The sequence below is a fragment of the Suncus etruscus genome, chromosome 5, assembly GCF_024139225.1.
Source record: "Suncus etruscus isolate mSunEtr1 chromosome 5, mSunEtr1.pri.cur, whole genome shotgun sequence".
Taxonomy (NCBI): domain Eukaryota; kingdom Metazoa; phylum Chordata; class Mammalia; order Eulipotyphla; family Soricidae; genus Suncus; species Suncus etruscus.
The window spans coordinates 46,402,238-46,418,970 of NC_064852.1; the positions used below are offsets into that span (position 1 = coordinate 46,402,238).

Consider the following 16,733-nt stretch of genomic DNA (forward strand, 5'->3'; position numbering starts at 1 on the left):
CTGTTTATAGTAGCAAGTTCTTAGTAGTATTTGCTGTTTGATTGTAGATTCTATATGATTTTTTTTAATTTTTAATATTTTGGGGAGGGGTTAGGTCACACCCAGCAGTGCTCAGGGGTTACTTCTGGCTCTACACTCAGAAATAGCTCCTGGCAGGCTCGGGGGGACCATATGGGATGCTGGGATTCGAGCCATCATCCTTCTGTATGCAAGGCAAACGCCCTACCTCCATACTATTTCTCCGGCCCCAATTTTTTTGTTTTAACCCTTACTTACAGTTATATATTCAAGAGACAAAACTTCCTTTATTCCTGAATAGTAGACTATACTTAACAGAATTAGAATTTTAACTTGAGGGTGTTTGTTTTTTTATTTTTTATTTTTTTTAAGATTGGGGAATGAAGAAGGAGAATTTTGACCATATCCAGTGGTGCTCTGTGTTTATTCCTATGTATGCTCAGGAGTGACCCCTGATGGTTCTTAGGAGCTCATATATGGTACTGGGGATTTGGCAGTTTGTAATACAATGACTTAACCCTGGTACTCAATGTCTTTCTGGCTACTTTGATTCCTTGTAAGGTCTTAATCAACTTTAGGATGACCGGGCCTTACCACTGATATATAGATACATGATAAAAAATTGATCAGAACACTACATTAAAGTTATCTCTAAAAATTAGACTCTCATAACTTTTTTGATCCTGAAAGCAAATCTAATATCATGGAAAACCTGATTGAGCATTCTACTAAGCAGACATTTTTATCTGAAAGTTTTACTTGAATTAGCAGAGAATGTGGGGTTGAATGCAGAGTATTTCCAACATATGGTTCTATACTTAGACATTCTTAACCAGCAATCCACAGACAGCTTGATAATATATGGCCAGGAGGTAGGGGTCCCCTGACCTCTTGAAATTGTGGGCCATGGCTGAGTGTTTTTCTCGGTGTGTGCACAGTTGGCAGATGTGAATGGAGTCATTGAAGAAGAGTTTACCATGGCTCGGCTGTACATCAGCAAAATGAAGTCAGAGGTGAAGTCCCTGGTGAACCGCAGCAAACAGCTAGAGAGCGCTCAGATGGACTCCAACAGGAAGATGAATGCCAGTGAGCGGGAACTGGCAGCCTGCCAGCTGCTCATCTCCCAGGTAGTTGCCCTGTTCTTTCTCTTCTCGTGCTCTATTTCCTCCATGTTCTCACTGTGGCTGATATTAGTTTTTAGGAACATAGTTGGACTTCATTTTACACTTTGCCAGGCTTGTCCACAGTCTCCCCAGCTAGCGATAACCTAGGCTTCTTTGTGTTTGTGTTATACTTGGCAGTGCTCTGGTGTTACTTCTGGCTCTGGACTAAAGAATCACTCCTGGTGGCATCAGGGGACCATATGGGATGGCCAAGATCAAACTTGGGTCTGCTGCATGCAAGGAAAATGCCCTACTTGTTGTTATATCTCTCTGGCTCCCCCAGGCTTATTCTTAAAACTGATGTTTTTGTGTGAATCACACTAGAATTACTTTAATATTCAATATTTGGGGTTCCTAAGCAGTGGTCAGGGGGGAACTAGGAACTACTCCCAGTGATATCCCACCAATTGGGCTAGTAGTTCAGTGCTAAGGCCTTGAAAATATCGGGCTTCTTGGATTCTGCAATGCTACGGACTATTGGGGCCATTTAGCCAGTTGTTTGGGGAGCTTTTAGGGTTATACCTGGTATACCCTTGGAAGGCCATGTGGGGCCAGAGATTGGATCTTGTTAGACATATGCATTCTCATGCTGTAACACTTCATGGCCCTGAGAGCATCTTTGAAAATGTGTGTCTGTGTGAGTGATTGATTGAGTCTGTGTCAGCCCAAACCAGTGAATAATTGTGTGTGTGTGTGTGTGTGTGTGTGTGAGAGAGAGAGAGAGAGAGAGAGAGAGAGAGAGAAGAGAGAGAGAAAGAGAGAGAGAGAGTTATTGAGACTGTCAGTCCAAACCAGTGGATGATTGAGGCAGCAGCACCAAGATCCTTGCCAGTGTTGGCTGGCAGTGGACATGGTTTCAGCATTCCTTTTGTTAGGATCAGGAGTCGAAGGATGAGACTCTAACACTTGAGACATTGAACTCTCAGCTGTGTGAATGGGGTATGGTCAGAGTACAACCCAAGTGAGGTAGGTGCTCTAAAGTGTGAGATTTGAGACCTCAGTTATCCAGGTCTTCGAATCTTTTTTTTTTTTTTTTTTTTGTTTTGTTTTTTGGGCCACACCCGGCATTGCTCAAGGGTGACTCCTGGCTGTCTGCTCAGAAATAGCTCCTGGCAGGCACGGGGGACCATATGGGACACCAGGATTCGAACCAACCACCTTAGGTCCTGGATCGGCTGCTTGCAAGGCAAACGCCACTGTGCTATCTCTCTAGGCCCCAGGTCTTCGAATCTAACTGACTCCTGAGAGTCAGGAGTAGTAAGATGTTTGAGAATTAGAGAATACTTAGGTGGATGCATCCAACATACACACCAAATACAATTTGCCATTCGGGGCTATTTAATATACTACCATCATTATTAGTTCCTTGGGTTCAATGGTTACAGAAATCTTGGATCTCAGTTTTCTGAAATGATATAAGTAATCTGACGGTTATCTTTAGTGAAATTGCAATTCTTGTTTACACTTATCCTCCTTTCACCAAAAGCTATGCTCATAAATTTCCTGCACTCACTGAATCCTATTTCCCAGAGGTTATTTCACGAGATTAGCACTCCAGCCCCAGGGCCTTCTTGCATAAATGTGAGCTGTAGATCTGCAGGACTCAACTGTCCTGCCTATTCTTAGCTGCCTGAAAATGAGTACTAATCCAGACAGTCAATGAGCTCTCATTATTCTGCAAAGATTAGTCATGCACCTTCTATCTTCATGAAGCCAACGAGCTAAAACACAAATAGGTAAGATAAATCAGGCGAGAGTTAACTGTGTCGAGGAATGTTGGTGCTTCAGTTAAGGATCTTGCAAGAATCATGTTTAGAGAGGAAACTGGGGGGGGGAGCTTCCCAGTGGGGAGCAGAATAGAAAATGCAGTGCTCAATTAATGTGTGTAAGAGTCAGGAAAGGAGAAGAAATTTTAACTGAGAAATCCAGAGGTATAGATTCAAAGGTTTTGACACTTCTCCAGCTCCATTTCTGCAACACTGTTTTCTGTAAAGAGGATATCTAACTTGAGCTTTAACTAGGTGACAAGCAGAATCAAATGAGCAGGTCTGTGGGTCATGAAGCAGAAAATCACAGGAAGAAATATTACTGTCTTAGCTTGTGAATCTGGGTGGTCATCAAAGGGCTGAATAGGCCCATTTGGAGGGTATTTTTACCCTCCAAAGTGATTCAGGAGTCCCTGCTCTTTTCTGCATTCTCATCAAGTTAGGTCCAAGCTTGATTAACTACTTGCAAAACATTCACAGTGCCTCCCTTCTGTTTTATATTTATTTGCTTGCTTGAAGCATGAGGCCAAGATCAAGTCCCTGACAGACTATATGCAGAACATGGAGCAGAAAAGGAGGCAGCTGGAAGAGTCCCAAGACTCTCTGAGTGAAGAACTGGCCAAGCTCCGAGCCCAGGGTAGGTCACTGACTGCTTTGCAAGGGCCTAACAGACCCTAACATTGGCTGAATTTGTGATGCATAGTTACATTCAATTGAAAGCATTCCCAGATCTTCTGAAAACAAGGACATAACTAGGCTGGGGCGAGGGAAGGAGACCTTTCTGGAAGTCTGTCCCCACCCTGTTTCTGCCCCTCAACCCATTTCTCCTGCTGCCCTACTGAGAATGATTTCCCCATCTCTTGTCTCCATCAATGTGGCTTTCCATGCAACTTGTCACATACTCACTTTTTGCTTATCTCTGCCTTGTTTGTCATTGTCTTTAATCCAAAAGCCATGTCCAGAGAATGTGGTTTTAGCTACCTACTCCAGATCCCACTGACAGTCTATTCTAGACAGGCCACAGATAAGGGCCTTTTTCAAAATAGAATTCTATCTTGCATTTGGCCTTGCTGAATGACCCTCATGGAACACTCCATGGCTTTTAAGACAAAGTTGGAGCATCTCCTGAGGGCTGACCTAATATCCCTTCACTCTAAGCAAGTTGTTCTTTTTGCAAAAAGAGATGCCCTTTTTTAGGAACATGCCTAATACATAAGAAATTTTGCTCAGTGATTGTGAGTAAATAGCAGCATAACTGCAGGAGAAGTGCCTACAAACACAGAAACTGGAACAGGTTTAGCTGAATGCATTGTGATGAAATACCAACACAATGAAAAATTCTTAAACCTTCTGGAAAACACATTGAAAATTCATTTTAATAATAATAAATATATGAATTATATATAAATATATAATATAAATAAAGTTAATTTTAATACCTCTTTTGGCCTTCAAATAGCAAAGATTCATTGGAGAGTTATTGACATTAGTAAAAAATGGTCCCTAATTATCCAAAACCTAAAAGAATTTAACTTATGTTGCATTATGAACTTATATGAGTTATATGAAATCTGTTGGTTTCTCGCACATTTGCTTTTCTATATTAGAGATAAAGGAGATGAAGATGGCAGCATGGCTAATAGTGCAGCCTTAGATAAAAAATTTAGTGTGGCCTGGGGCTGATGCTCAGTGATAGAATGAATTCCTTGCATATATTAGGCCATGGGCTTAATCCTCAGTACCTTCTCCCCTTCAAAAGAAAATCTGTCTTTTTATGTCTACAATGATTACCTTAAATAAAGCTCAACAAATGCTTGTGTTTCAAAACCTACGAATTTGAAATGCAATCAGGTTTGATAGGTTGGTAGGATTGGTGGTAACGAGCTTCTTTTTTAATTCATTTATTATATCCTTAATTATTCATATTTATTTTGTCTGAGAAATATTAAAAATTTAAAAAAAGTGACTTCCTTCTTCCACCCACTCTGGCATTCTGATATTTTCTTTATCTGATCATGAATGAATGTCATGAATACGACACACCACCCAAAACTTGGCTAGAGGAAAAACTCTCTTGCAATATGGTCTTTGCAGTGGTGCCACTGAGCAGAAACAATACAGAAATGAGATACTCCAAATTCTTTTGGGACAGAACAGAGAAGAAGTATGATGATTTGAGTATCACTTCTTTTTTTTTTTTTTTTAGTACCACTTCTTAAACCATTTTACTTCCTTCACCTTGGCCCCTTAGGATTGTCTTGAGCCCATTATAGTGCCTTTTTGTCTCATCCATAAAGGGTTAGTTTTTATTTCTAGATTGTCTTTTTTTTTGGGTGGGGTTGGCTTTTGGGTCACACCTGAAGCCACTCAGGGGTTACTCCTGGCTCTGTGCTCAGAACTCACTCCTAGCAGGCTCGGGAGACCATGAGGGATGCCGGGATTCGAACTGGGGTCCGTCCTGTGTTGACCGCGTGCAAGGCAAACGCCTTACCACTGTGCTATTGCTCTGGCCCCTAGTTGTCTTATTCTTACCCTTAGAGTTTGTCTTGGTTTAGATTCCAAAAGAATAAATACTTACCTGTGAGAAGTAAATGTGCTCTTTCTGGAACACTAATAGTAACATAAATCCAAATGTCCCTGATGTGGGTAGTGTGCTTTATTATCCACAATTCAGTCAGTTTTAGTAATCATTCACCAGGCTTGACAGGGAGCCAGTCCCTGCCATAGGGCTGAGCACCACACAGCCAGGTTTGAATGGCTGCCCTGAGCAATACCTTTCTCCTCTCTCAAGATATTTTTTAATTAATAAGTTTATTTTTAAGGCACCATGATTTACAAAACCTAGTGGAGGAATAATAGTTGTCCAAGCCAACAGAAACTGAGAACAAACATACAATAAGATGCAGACACGGTGGAGAGTGGAGGGGATAAGATAGGAAAGGGGACACAGACATTTGCTGAGAGAAGTGGTCATTCTAGGGGAGAATGTTGAACTGGACTGTGTCAGGTATGAAACCCTCCAGCAATTATATTGTAAATCACAATGCCCAACAAACACTCTCAGGCTTTGATCCCCAGCAGGCATAGTTGGGGGGTCCTCAGGGAAGGAGGTTATTGTTGTTTGCTGTTGGCCACAGAGGTTAAGTATTCATCCGAAGGCTCCTCCTTTTTATTTTTAATTTTGACTTCTGGCTGTGAATCCTGACAGTGACATCTGAGATAATTGTTTTAAATTTTTAAACAGAGAAAATGCATGAAGTCAGCTTCCAGGATAAGGAGAAGGAACACCTGACACGGCTGCAGGATGCAGAAGAAATGAAGGTGTGACCCCTAGCCCTTTATGGGGAGGGTTGGGGTACTTCTTACTGTACTGAGAGAAAAGCCTGACCTTGCCACTTGGCAACAGAAACATTCCAACTTTGAGTTCCCATCTTAAACCCAAGGGTCTTTAGTTTCAGTCAGCTTTTAACTAGTAAAGGAAAATGTGTGTGTGTGGGGGGGGGGGGAATCTTATTGAGAAATAAGACTTTTACCTGAATAAAAGGAAATGTAGGTTTGGCAAACTCTAAGCCCTAGGTCACAGGCTATGGTTGAGCAAATGATGAGACAAGGCAATACCCTCTCCTGGCTTCAGGGTTCTTTGCTAGAAAAGGCTCCTTTGCAAACCTCCATAAAAACAGGGTGGTGTTCGTTAGCTGTGCAGATGTGTTGAATGACCCACAGGTCAGCTCAGTTGTCTAGGGCTACTTGGCTGGCTGAGGCTGTGGCTCACTAACCAGGCTAGATAAACACTGTAAGCTAGGTGAGTTGCTTAAAGTCATGGAAGACCTTTTAGCTAATGAATTATGGATTCATTTTCTTCATCTTTCTACTCAGTTTTAAGGGATTTAAAATTTTTATTTATTTGGTTTTTTGGGCCAGACCCAGCAGTCCTCAGAGATTAATCTTAGCCCTGGGCTCAGAGATTACCCCTGAAGGACTCAGAAACATATTGGATGCTCGAGATCAAACCTGGGTAGGCTATGTGCACGGCAAACACCCTACCCACGGCACTGTACTATCACTCTAGCCTCCATGGTTTTGTTTTAAATAGCTGTATTGGGGTATTGATATGGAGGCTGCTCAGTGGCTACCCATGGCAACACTCATCCAGGTGGGTTTGATTAGTTCTGTGCTTGATGCAGTGATTCAGGGCTACTGCTGGCTCACAGGGGTCAGAGGTAGGGGTCATGCTGCTTTGCGGGGGATCAAGCAGAGTCACATAGATACTACTATAGGCTTTTTGAGCCCCATTCTTGGCTCCACTTCAGACAGTTTTCAGACAGAAGACTTTTTTTTTCCTCATTAAAGGAAGAAAGGTTCTCAGGAACCCTGAGCTGAAGGGTTTGACAGCTGAAGGCTATGAGGTAGCTGTACTCTAAGGCTTGTCACTTGGAGCCAACATGAGGGTAATGACACATTTCTTTTGGGCCGGGCTGCAGAAGGCACTGGAGCAGCAGATGGAGAGTCACCGGGAAGCTCACCAAAAGCAGCTGTCCAGACTTCGAGATGAGATTGAGGAGAAGCAGAAAATCATTGATGACATTCGGGAGTGAGTTGGCATGGGGGACTCACTTGTGGCCGTGGGTGGGGCCTCCCTGCAAGGACACACTTGTCTCTGAGCTGTGGGCTCACCTACTGAGCTTAGTGCAGCACTGCTGCATATGCTGCTCCATGGCTGTTTGTCTGTCTGGCACCCAACCTTGTGGGACTGGGAGTAGACAGGCAAGCGAGGGATGGAGGCAGGTGGTAGGCAGGATTGGTTGTCCTTCCTGGCCCCTTTAGAGCTGAATTGTGCTGGTGACTCAGCTAAGCAGACTCAGGTGCCAGGAGCTGGGGACATCATCTGTAAGAAAGTACCAGAATCATGGGCCATGACCCAGAGGTTCTGAATTATCAGACAGTGCTTTCATCTCCCACTCAGCACACGCATGGCACAGCACACTGGCACCTGGCCATGTATACCTTTCAAATCCACCAGGTCACATGTCTGTCCTTGTGAGCCTGTGACACACACTAGGCTGTCATTGTTCTAACTTTGTTTTATGAACCCCATCCCATTCCTCTAGGACATTCTCCTGCCATTTCCAAGCCCCTGTTCCCTGCACCCCTCCATGTGCTGTTGCCTTTTACTTCTGGGCAGCATGGGAGTTCTGGGAGGCACCTACTGTAGACTATTCTGGGAGTCCCTGTGTTTGTGTCCTGTGATTCCCTGAGCAGTCTTTGACCCTCTTTGCAGAATAATGTTTCCTAATATCCCCAATAAAAGAAAAGGAAACAAAGCCCACCAGTATATTTTGTTGTTGTTGGAGGGTTTACATGAATTTTGACATCTCACTCCTCTTCCCTACCAAAGGTTCTTTCCCTTCCACTTCCTGTTCTTGGAGAAGCTGGACAAATGATTCACTTCGGGTCACAATTCTAAGCAGAAGTGAAAAGGCCATAGGCTGTATTTCTCCAGACTGCTGATCTAATCCTCGTTTCAGTCTCATGAGCTGCATACTTACCTCAGTGGCATTTCAGGAGAGCAAAGTCAGCAGAGCAATGGCACAATCACTCTGTGCAAGATTGTCTAGGAGGAAGTTGTCTTGCCCTGGAGGAGTGACCACCCTGAGCAACTATGGTGTTGCACTTTAATGCCTCCCTTTCTTTCTTTCTTTCTCTCTCTTTCTCTTTCTCTCTCTTTCTCTCTCTCTCTCTCTTTCTTTCTTTCTTTCTTTCTTTCTTTCTTTCTTTCTTTCTTTCTTTCTTTCTTTCTTTCTTTCTTTCTTTCTTTCTTTCTTTCTTTCTTTCTTTCTTTCTTTCTTTCTTTCTTTCTTTCTCTCTCTCTCTTTTTCTTTCTCTCTCTCTCTCTCTTTCTTTCTTTCTTTCTTTCTTTCTCTCTTTCTTTCTTTCTTTCTTTCTTTCTTTTCTTTCTCTTTCTTTCTTTCTTTCTTTCTTTCTTTCTTTCTTTCTTTCTTTCTTTCTTTCTTTCTTTCTTTCTTTCTTCTTTCTTTCTTTCTTTCTTTCTTTCTTTCTTTCTTTCTCTTCTTTCTTTCTTTCTTTCTTTCTTTCTTTCTTTCTTTCTTTCTTTCTTTCTTTCTTTCTTTCTTTCTTTCTTTCTTTCTTTCTTTCTTTCTTTCTTTCTTTCTTTCTTTCTTTCTTTCTTTCTTTCTTTCTTTCTTTCTTTCTTTCTTTCTTTCTTTCTTTCTTTCTTTCTTTCTTTCTTTCTTTCTTTCTTTCTTTCTTTCTTTCTTTCTTTCTTTCTTTCTTTCTTTCTTTCTTTCTTTCTTCTTTCTTTCCCTTTTATTTTTTTTTTTAAACGAATCACCCTTAAAATGATCAATTGCAATGGAAGGGAAGAAATTCAGAAGGAGGGCATATTGGGGCAAATGAGGAGATAAGGAGGTGTTCTGGGCCCTGACCTTTTAAAGAGCCTTGAGTTTCCCTTCACATAGTATGTTTTACAGAAAACTCTGGTTTCCTTTGCATTTTCTTTCTCTCTGTAACTCACCCTCACACCCCCCTTTCACGTCAGCCAGGAATATAGATTTGGGAGATGTTTTCAGAACATTGGGCCAAGAGAAGAAGGGAAGGTTAAAATGGCCAAATAAGGTTCCCTGGGTGGGTGTTTGCCTTCTGCAGGGCCAGCAAATTCTTTCATCTGGGCCCTCTTTCCCGGTTTTAAAATATCAACCCTTTTCTCATCTCATTATCCACCCCTCCCACCTCAACTCTTGCACAAGGCAACTATAAATACATCCTCAAAGCCATGTTTTTCATGCCTCCTAGATGCTCCTCAGAAATTAGTTTTTGCTCAGGCGGGGAGGACGCTGTGCATCTATCCTCTGAGCCCTTGAAATCCTTGAGAATTGCTGCCTTTATTGCGCAGAACTAATAGGTTTGGAATGGAACTGCGCCTTTAGTGGGGTAGCTAGGAATTTCAGACTGATGTGGAATATATTGCTTTTTTTCTTCTCGATTTCAGCTTGAATCAGAAACTGCAACTGGAACAGGAGAAGCTCAGTTCTGATTATGACAAGCTGAAAATAGAGGACCAAGAGAGAGAAATGAAGCTGGAAAAGCTCTTGTAAGTACCCCTTAAAGTTTTTCTCTGTATTTCCTCTTCCCTGGGAGGTCTTAAAAGTCTCTCCCTTTGTGATTCAGATACCCAAATATTCTGCTTAGATCAGGCCAATTTAAAAATTGATGGTGTTCCAGAGATGTGACTCATTGACAATGCACATGTCTTGCGTATGTGAGGGCTGGGATTCTATTCCCAGCACAAAAAATAAAAAGGACAATGGCTTTTTTGGTAAGTTTGTTTTGTTTTATCTGCAGATTTGAATGGTATCTGCAGAATTTTCTGATGCTGCATTGGTGGTTCATGAGTTTTTATTTCTCTCTTTTTTGTTTCTAGGTTGCTCAATGATAAAAGGGAACAAGCAAGAGAAGATCTCAAAGGGTTAGAAGAGACAGTGGTATGTCAACATGGTTCCCAATTCATTGCAACTATTCCCATCCATTTAAAGACTAGAATTTTTTATAATTTGTTGAATTTGTTTTCTAAAGTTTTATTTGATGCGCATCTTTTTCCATGTGACTAATTTATTTATTTATTTTTTATTGTTATAATTTTTTGTTTTGGACCACACCCAGTGATACTCAGGGGTTATTCCTGACTATGCGCTCAGAAATCGCTCCTGGCCTAGGGACCATATGGAACCTTGGGGATCGAATCCATGTTTGTCCTGGGTCAGCCATGTATAAGGCAAATGCCCTACCACTGTGTTATCACTCTGGCCCCATATTTATTTATTTTTTTAAAAGCAGTTTATTTATCAATTGATTGGTTTTTGGGCCACACCTAGTGATGCTCAGGGACCACTTCTGGCTAGGTGCTCAGAAATTGCTTCTGGCAAGCTTGGGGAACCATATAAGATGCCAAGAATCAAATCAGGTTCATCCCAGGTCGGCCATATGCAAGGCAAATGCCCTACTGCTGTGCTGTCTCTCCAGCCCCCATGTGACTATTTAGATGTAAAAGATGTTCCGGTAGGACTGGGGTATGTGTAAGGCTATAGTTTAAGTAGCCAACATTGTAAAACAAGAAAATGACCACCTCAAAATGAGAGCTGTAGAGCGGTTCCACAGGATGATTAGTTTGCAAAATGATTTCATTCTCTGACAGTCAATGACCCTGTCCATCTCTCCTTAGTGCTGAAACCCAGAATCCCGGAGGAGAGTTCAACAAAATTGTAAATCTATGCCTATAATTTTACAGTCTCCACTCTTTGGGATTCACTTCTATCCAACATGTAGCAGCAATTAATTGAGTGCTTACTAAGGGCTGGAAGTCTCCTAGGTGTCTGGACTATATAACCATAGAGATAAGATCTTAGCACTCTGTAGCTTGCTTTCAGCTGGGGCATGGATAGATAGTAAGACAATAATCCCTGAGATCCATTAGATTACAGATAGTGGTTGGGTTAGGTTCGATGGTGCAGAGAGTGGTGGTTCTGGGCGACTCCCTCAGATGGTGATATTTTAGACCAGGGTCTTGGTGTTGATAAAAACTGGGTAATAGAGGTGTCTGGGAAGAAACTTTTAAACCAAGAAATCTAAAGTGAGCTCATACCCAACATGTTAGGGAACAACAGAAAGACCACTGTGGCTGTGACCAAATGAAAGTGGGTAGTAGGTGGGAGGTAAAAAGAGGTAAGGCATGAGAGAGCTGCAACTCGGGTTCATAGCCTCACATATGCATCTTACCATATTTTCCTGCATATAAGACGACTTTTGAAAAGAAAGAAGTCAACCGAAAATTGGGGGTCAAAAAACAAACAAACAACAACAAAAAAAGAAAATCAGGGGTCCTCTTATATGCCGAGTATATCCCGAAAAACATTTCAATATGCCACTAAACGAAAATTGTCTGGATATGGTCACAAAATGAATTTTCCAACTCGATCCTGCACCAATCACTTCAAGGCTGCTCAGACCGCCACTCTAACTCAGCCAATCCAAGCAGGCTTTTCATGCATGCAAATTAGACAATGTTCTGTACCCGAATCTACACTGTCAAAAGCCTGCTCAGATTGGCCAGAGTCAGAGAGGAAGTCTAAAATGAGGGAGTCATCTTATACACCTGGTCGTCTTATACACCAGAAAATATGATATTTACATCACACATGTGTGCATACATGGCTAAATCTCTTCCCACATGTGGGCTTCTGCCTGCTCCCTCTGTCCTCACATACACTCATAATACTTTCAGTTACACGGTGATTTCCCTTTTACACACTCTATTTGCCACTCACACCCACTAATGTGAACATACACACAAAAATACAGATGCAGTCACACACTTTTTATGAGCCACATTGGAGCCACACTGAATGTGCCACTGCCATTTCAACTTGGTTTTTGCTTTAGGGTGGAACTGTATCCCTGAAGGTGCCCTGAGAGAAGGCCCAGCCTTGCCTTGTACATGCACACAGTCTTTGGGACCGGAACAGTAGTACAGAGGGTAGGATGTTTGCCTTGCATATGGCTTACCTGGGTTCAATCTTTTGCAACCTTTATGGTGCCCCAAGCCCACTAGCAATGATCCCTGAACAAAATCAGGAGTAAGTCCTGAGAACCACTGGGCATGGCCCACCCAAAAGCAAACAAACAAACAAACAACATTGCATACAGTCTACTTCTTTACCAAATGTTGACTTCCTATAATAAGTACCTTCTTTAAAGAAGCAATTAGCTTTGTGGGCATCTAATTTCAACACCATATCACAGCGCTGGATTCAGTTATAAGATCTTAACACATGATCTCTATTCTAAGCAGTAGTCTTTTTCTTTGGGAACATTGTGAGTACTTAACTACAAACTATACAAGCGGTCACATTGAAACATATAAAGACAATCATATTTCAGCCTTTTTTCCTCACAGGAACCTATTTGGCAAGGAGCTAAACATATATCCTGTAATAAATTCATGGACTTAGAAGGAGAAGGAAATATTTTAATTTTCTGATTTTAGTAACAAAGATCATCAGGTTTTCCTCCAACCCTTGACTTAATACTCTTAATTTCTGAGGAAATTCTAATTCTGTAGAAAATTATCCAAAGTGAAGGGGAAAATGCTAAAACATTGCATACACTGAAGTTACAACATCAAAAGAAAATAAAACCTAATAAAATTTAAGCTACATCCATAACAACACTATGCAGGTTTTTAACTAGCACTTAATATATGCCAGAAGCTGTTTCATTTCATTTACTCACAGCATAAATTCTGAGGCAGTGACTCATTTTATCCTCCCGTTATAAATGAAGAAACAGAGGCACAGAATGTTGCCATAACTTGCTCGGGGTCACCTGGGTGGAAAGTTTACCAACTGCCTCATTTTTAAATTCACTGATGACAAACAAATGAACATCTGGACCAGGACCATAGAGCAGCACAGAAATGTGTGAAAAGTTGCTCATTAAGGATGGGATCACTGTGGCTAAGTTTCCACTCAAACTCTATAAAATGTGAATATGACAAATGAGAGAGAGAAGGTGGGGAGAGAGAGGACACAGAGAGAGGAGCTTATTAACTGCACAATGCACTATGACTTCTTATGAGAAAATGAATTTTTATAGTTGATGAAAAACAAAGATGGTTTCACTTAGAATTCAACACAGGAACAAGCTTGGTCGAGTTTATAAATTATTTCATCTGAGTTCCCAGGCTCAGCACCAGGGGGAGAAATTACAAGAAATTACAAGAAATATTGAGCCTGAATAGGTGAGGCAGCCGGTGACTAGTAGTGGAGCTGTCCGAGGGTTGGTTCTATGCATTCTCTTTCCTAAGTGACATTTTCACCACCTACTCTTCCAGTCTCGGGAACTGCAGACGCTGCACAACCTACGTAAGCTCTTCGTGCAAGATCTGACTGCCCGGGTCAAAAAGGTGAGTTTGTGATGGATAATGAGCAGGGGTGAAAAGGAACAAAGAAAGAAAGAAAAGATGGCAAGAAAAGATTGCTTCTCAGTTGAAATATCTCTTGCTTATATTGGGACTGGTGATGCTTAAAAATTAATCACTTCGTGCCAAGGAATGTTATTAAAGGAATGTGCTGGAGGTCAAGAAGTAGTTGGGAATATTTTTTCCACCTGATTTTCATCCCCACCCCTGCTTTATAAGTAAGAGGAATTTATAATCCTTTCCCTGGCCCTTGGTGTCCCAAGTGTGAGGCAGGGAGATCCAGAGTGGTCTTTTCAGGTGCTGCAGTCATTAATCCCAGTTAGCATGACTGGATGCAGAGAAGAGTTATGGGCCAGAGCAGGGGTCTGCCTGGTTGGACTGAGGTTGGGGTCAATGGAAAACAGTGACATCTGGTGGTTTATTTGTTTTTCTTTTTGCTTGTTTGTTTGTTTTCCAAACAACCATGCCTGTGGTGTTATGTTTTTATAGATGTAGGTAGGCTCAGCTCAGAAGTGAAAGAACTTGCTCTGGATATTAGAGCCAGAAAGAACCAGAGAGAGATTTGACTCTAGCCTGTGGCTACCAAGTCTGAGCTCCTTTGGTCCTCAGGCCGCACACAGTGCTCTCAGGAAATCCTCCTCTGGTCAAAACCCCAGAGCAGCTTGCCAAGGTTTAGGGAGTGAGTGGCAGCATCGACCCCCAGGACTATTTTGTTTAAATGTTGAAAAGGGATGGCAAAAAGGGGCCGTGGACTTGCAGCATTGTAACAGATCTATCACAGAGATCTACCAAGAGTCAGTGGGCCATCCAGGGGTAGGACAGGATGGAAGGGGAGCATATTTAGAAAAACTACATGTGCTCATGTATCTGTGAAGTAGAGGAGCAGAGAGGTAAGACATGTGTTGTTATTAAAGGTGATGAGTGGAATCAGATATGAGAGGGATAGGACTAATGCATAGATGGGCTTATCATGTGGGGGGGGTAAGGGAAGAGGGGGCCAAGGTCAAGAAAAAAAGTCAAGATGGAAGCATTTGCAGGAAAATATGTGACAATGAATAGTGTTATGGAATGTGGAAGCTTGTGGTGTGGGACTTAGAGAAGGCTCCTGGGGTGGGGAGCTCAGGGAAGAGCATGATAAAAAAAAACTGCTGAGCAGATCTGTGGGTTTCCCTTAGCCTCTGACAGCCCTGCTGAGTTTGTGAGTTTAGGAGTTTGGCCATGAAACTAGAGAAAGAAGAGGGAGGGTGAGGGGTGGTTCCAAGGCTGCAGTGGCACTTGTCAGATAGGCTACAAACTGACAGCAATCAGTGCTACATACCATGAAACAGAAATACTCACAGGACCTGGTCCAGGTAGGAGAAAAAAAAAATTAGGGTAAAGGGGCTGAAGAGGAGAAGTCATCGCATAAACAAAAGACATTCAGTTGAAGGTGAGCTTGGTGGGGAAAGAACTGGAAACCAAGTTCTCCTGGTTTTGTGATTAAGCCCTTCTCTGGACTCCTCTTATGCCAGAGGCTCTCAAAGCATGCTCATCTGGCCAGCAGCTAGATCAAGGTGATCACTATATTTACATGTTCTCCCTCTCACCCCTGATGCCTTTAATCACAGACAGAGCTGGGCCCAGCAACCTGTGCTGCACCAAATCCACTCCTGGAGAAGTGTGTGTGTTGTTTGCTTTTAGATGGAAGAGATACAGGTCTGAGATGCCATGTGGTGACAACTTGTCAGCATGAAGAGGGAGGGTGGAGTCTGCTGTCAGCCCACAGAGCCAGCAGCTGCTGCCCTTGTTCAGACTCCAGGATGTGTTGCATCTGTGCATTCCATCTGATCTGTGCCACTCAGCAGTGCTGAGAGTGTACTGTTCTTGCTGGTGCTGAGATTTGCTCCCCTTCAGGAGTGTGCTTGGCACCACACCCAGTTGTTGGCACTTGTTGACGATGAATTCTTTAAGGGATTGTATGGAAATACATATCAAAGTGACAAGTAGAGGCCCCTGAGACTTCCCAGGGAGTCCTGAGAGACACTTCCACTGGGACTTAGTTCTCAACTGCCATGGGGAAATCAGATTTAGGGTTGGGGCTCACCTTTTCACACTGGTTATACTTGAGGTTTGGAAGTCTGACACCCTGGCTTGTAAGGGAGAGGCAACATCACAGAGAAGAATCATTTTTCTTTCCAAAGATTTGAGGATTTTTTTCTTCCAGCCTTCTAAACAATCACACTGCTAGAGTTTTAGACACACCAAAAGAATAAACTGTCTGTCTAAAGGTTGACTAAGGAAAGCCAGCCTATGAACCAATGGCAGTCCATGAAAAATTCTTTGAAATGTGGACCACAGCCCAGTGTGCCAATCTTGGAAATTCCCAGCTATTTGTCAAAATTTTCCCCCAAATTCTGTAGTGATGACATGATTGAAGTGCTGTTTTTATTTCATTTGATGTTGGGTTTGATAAATAGAATATCAAATTTATTGATTCTCTCATAGCTGCCAGCCAGTCTGCAGAATATTTTTGTTTTCGGTTTTTTGTTTTTAGGGTTTTTTTTTTTTTTGGCCACATCTGTGGCACTTGGGTTACTCCTGGCTCTGTGCTCAAAATTCACTCCTGGCAGGCTCAGGAGACCATATAGGACGGTTGACGGTGCTCGAACCCGAGCCCATCCCGGGTCGGCAGCATGTAAGGCAAACACCCTGACACTATGCTATCACTCCAGCCCCTGCAGAATGTTTCCTCTTTTCCTCAGTCTGAAGCTGTTCAAAGTTTGAAAAGTACTGATATATAGAAGTCTACAGGAGTCT

At 42.3% G+C, this 16,733-nt stretch overlaps 1 protein-coding gene across 1 annotated transcript in view; it reads left to right on the top strand.

Annotated features, from left to right (window-relative positions):
• The window catches only part of KIF5C (kinesin family member 5C), a 210,015-nt gene that overhangs the window by 177,874 nt on the left and 15,408 nt on the right, over positions 1-16,733 (top strand). The window contains exons 16-22 of the mRNA XM_049772995.1: positions 957-1,145; positions 3,467-3,584; positions 6,192-6,268; positions 7,429-7,538; positions 9,954-10,055; positions 10,386-10,446; positions 13,851-13,922. Of these exons, the coding sequence (XP_049628952.1) occupies positions 957-1,145; positions 3,467-3,584; positions 6,192-6,268; positions 7,429-7,538; positions 9,954-10,055; positions 10,386-10,446; positions 13,851-13,922 (729 nt within the window). The remainder of the gene's footprint in view (positions 1-956; positions 1,146-3,466; positions 3,585-6,191; positions 6,269-7,428; positions 7,539-9,953; positions 10,056-10,385; positions 10,447-13,850; positions 13,923-16,733) is intronic.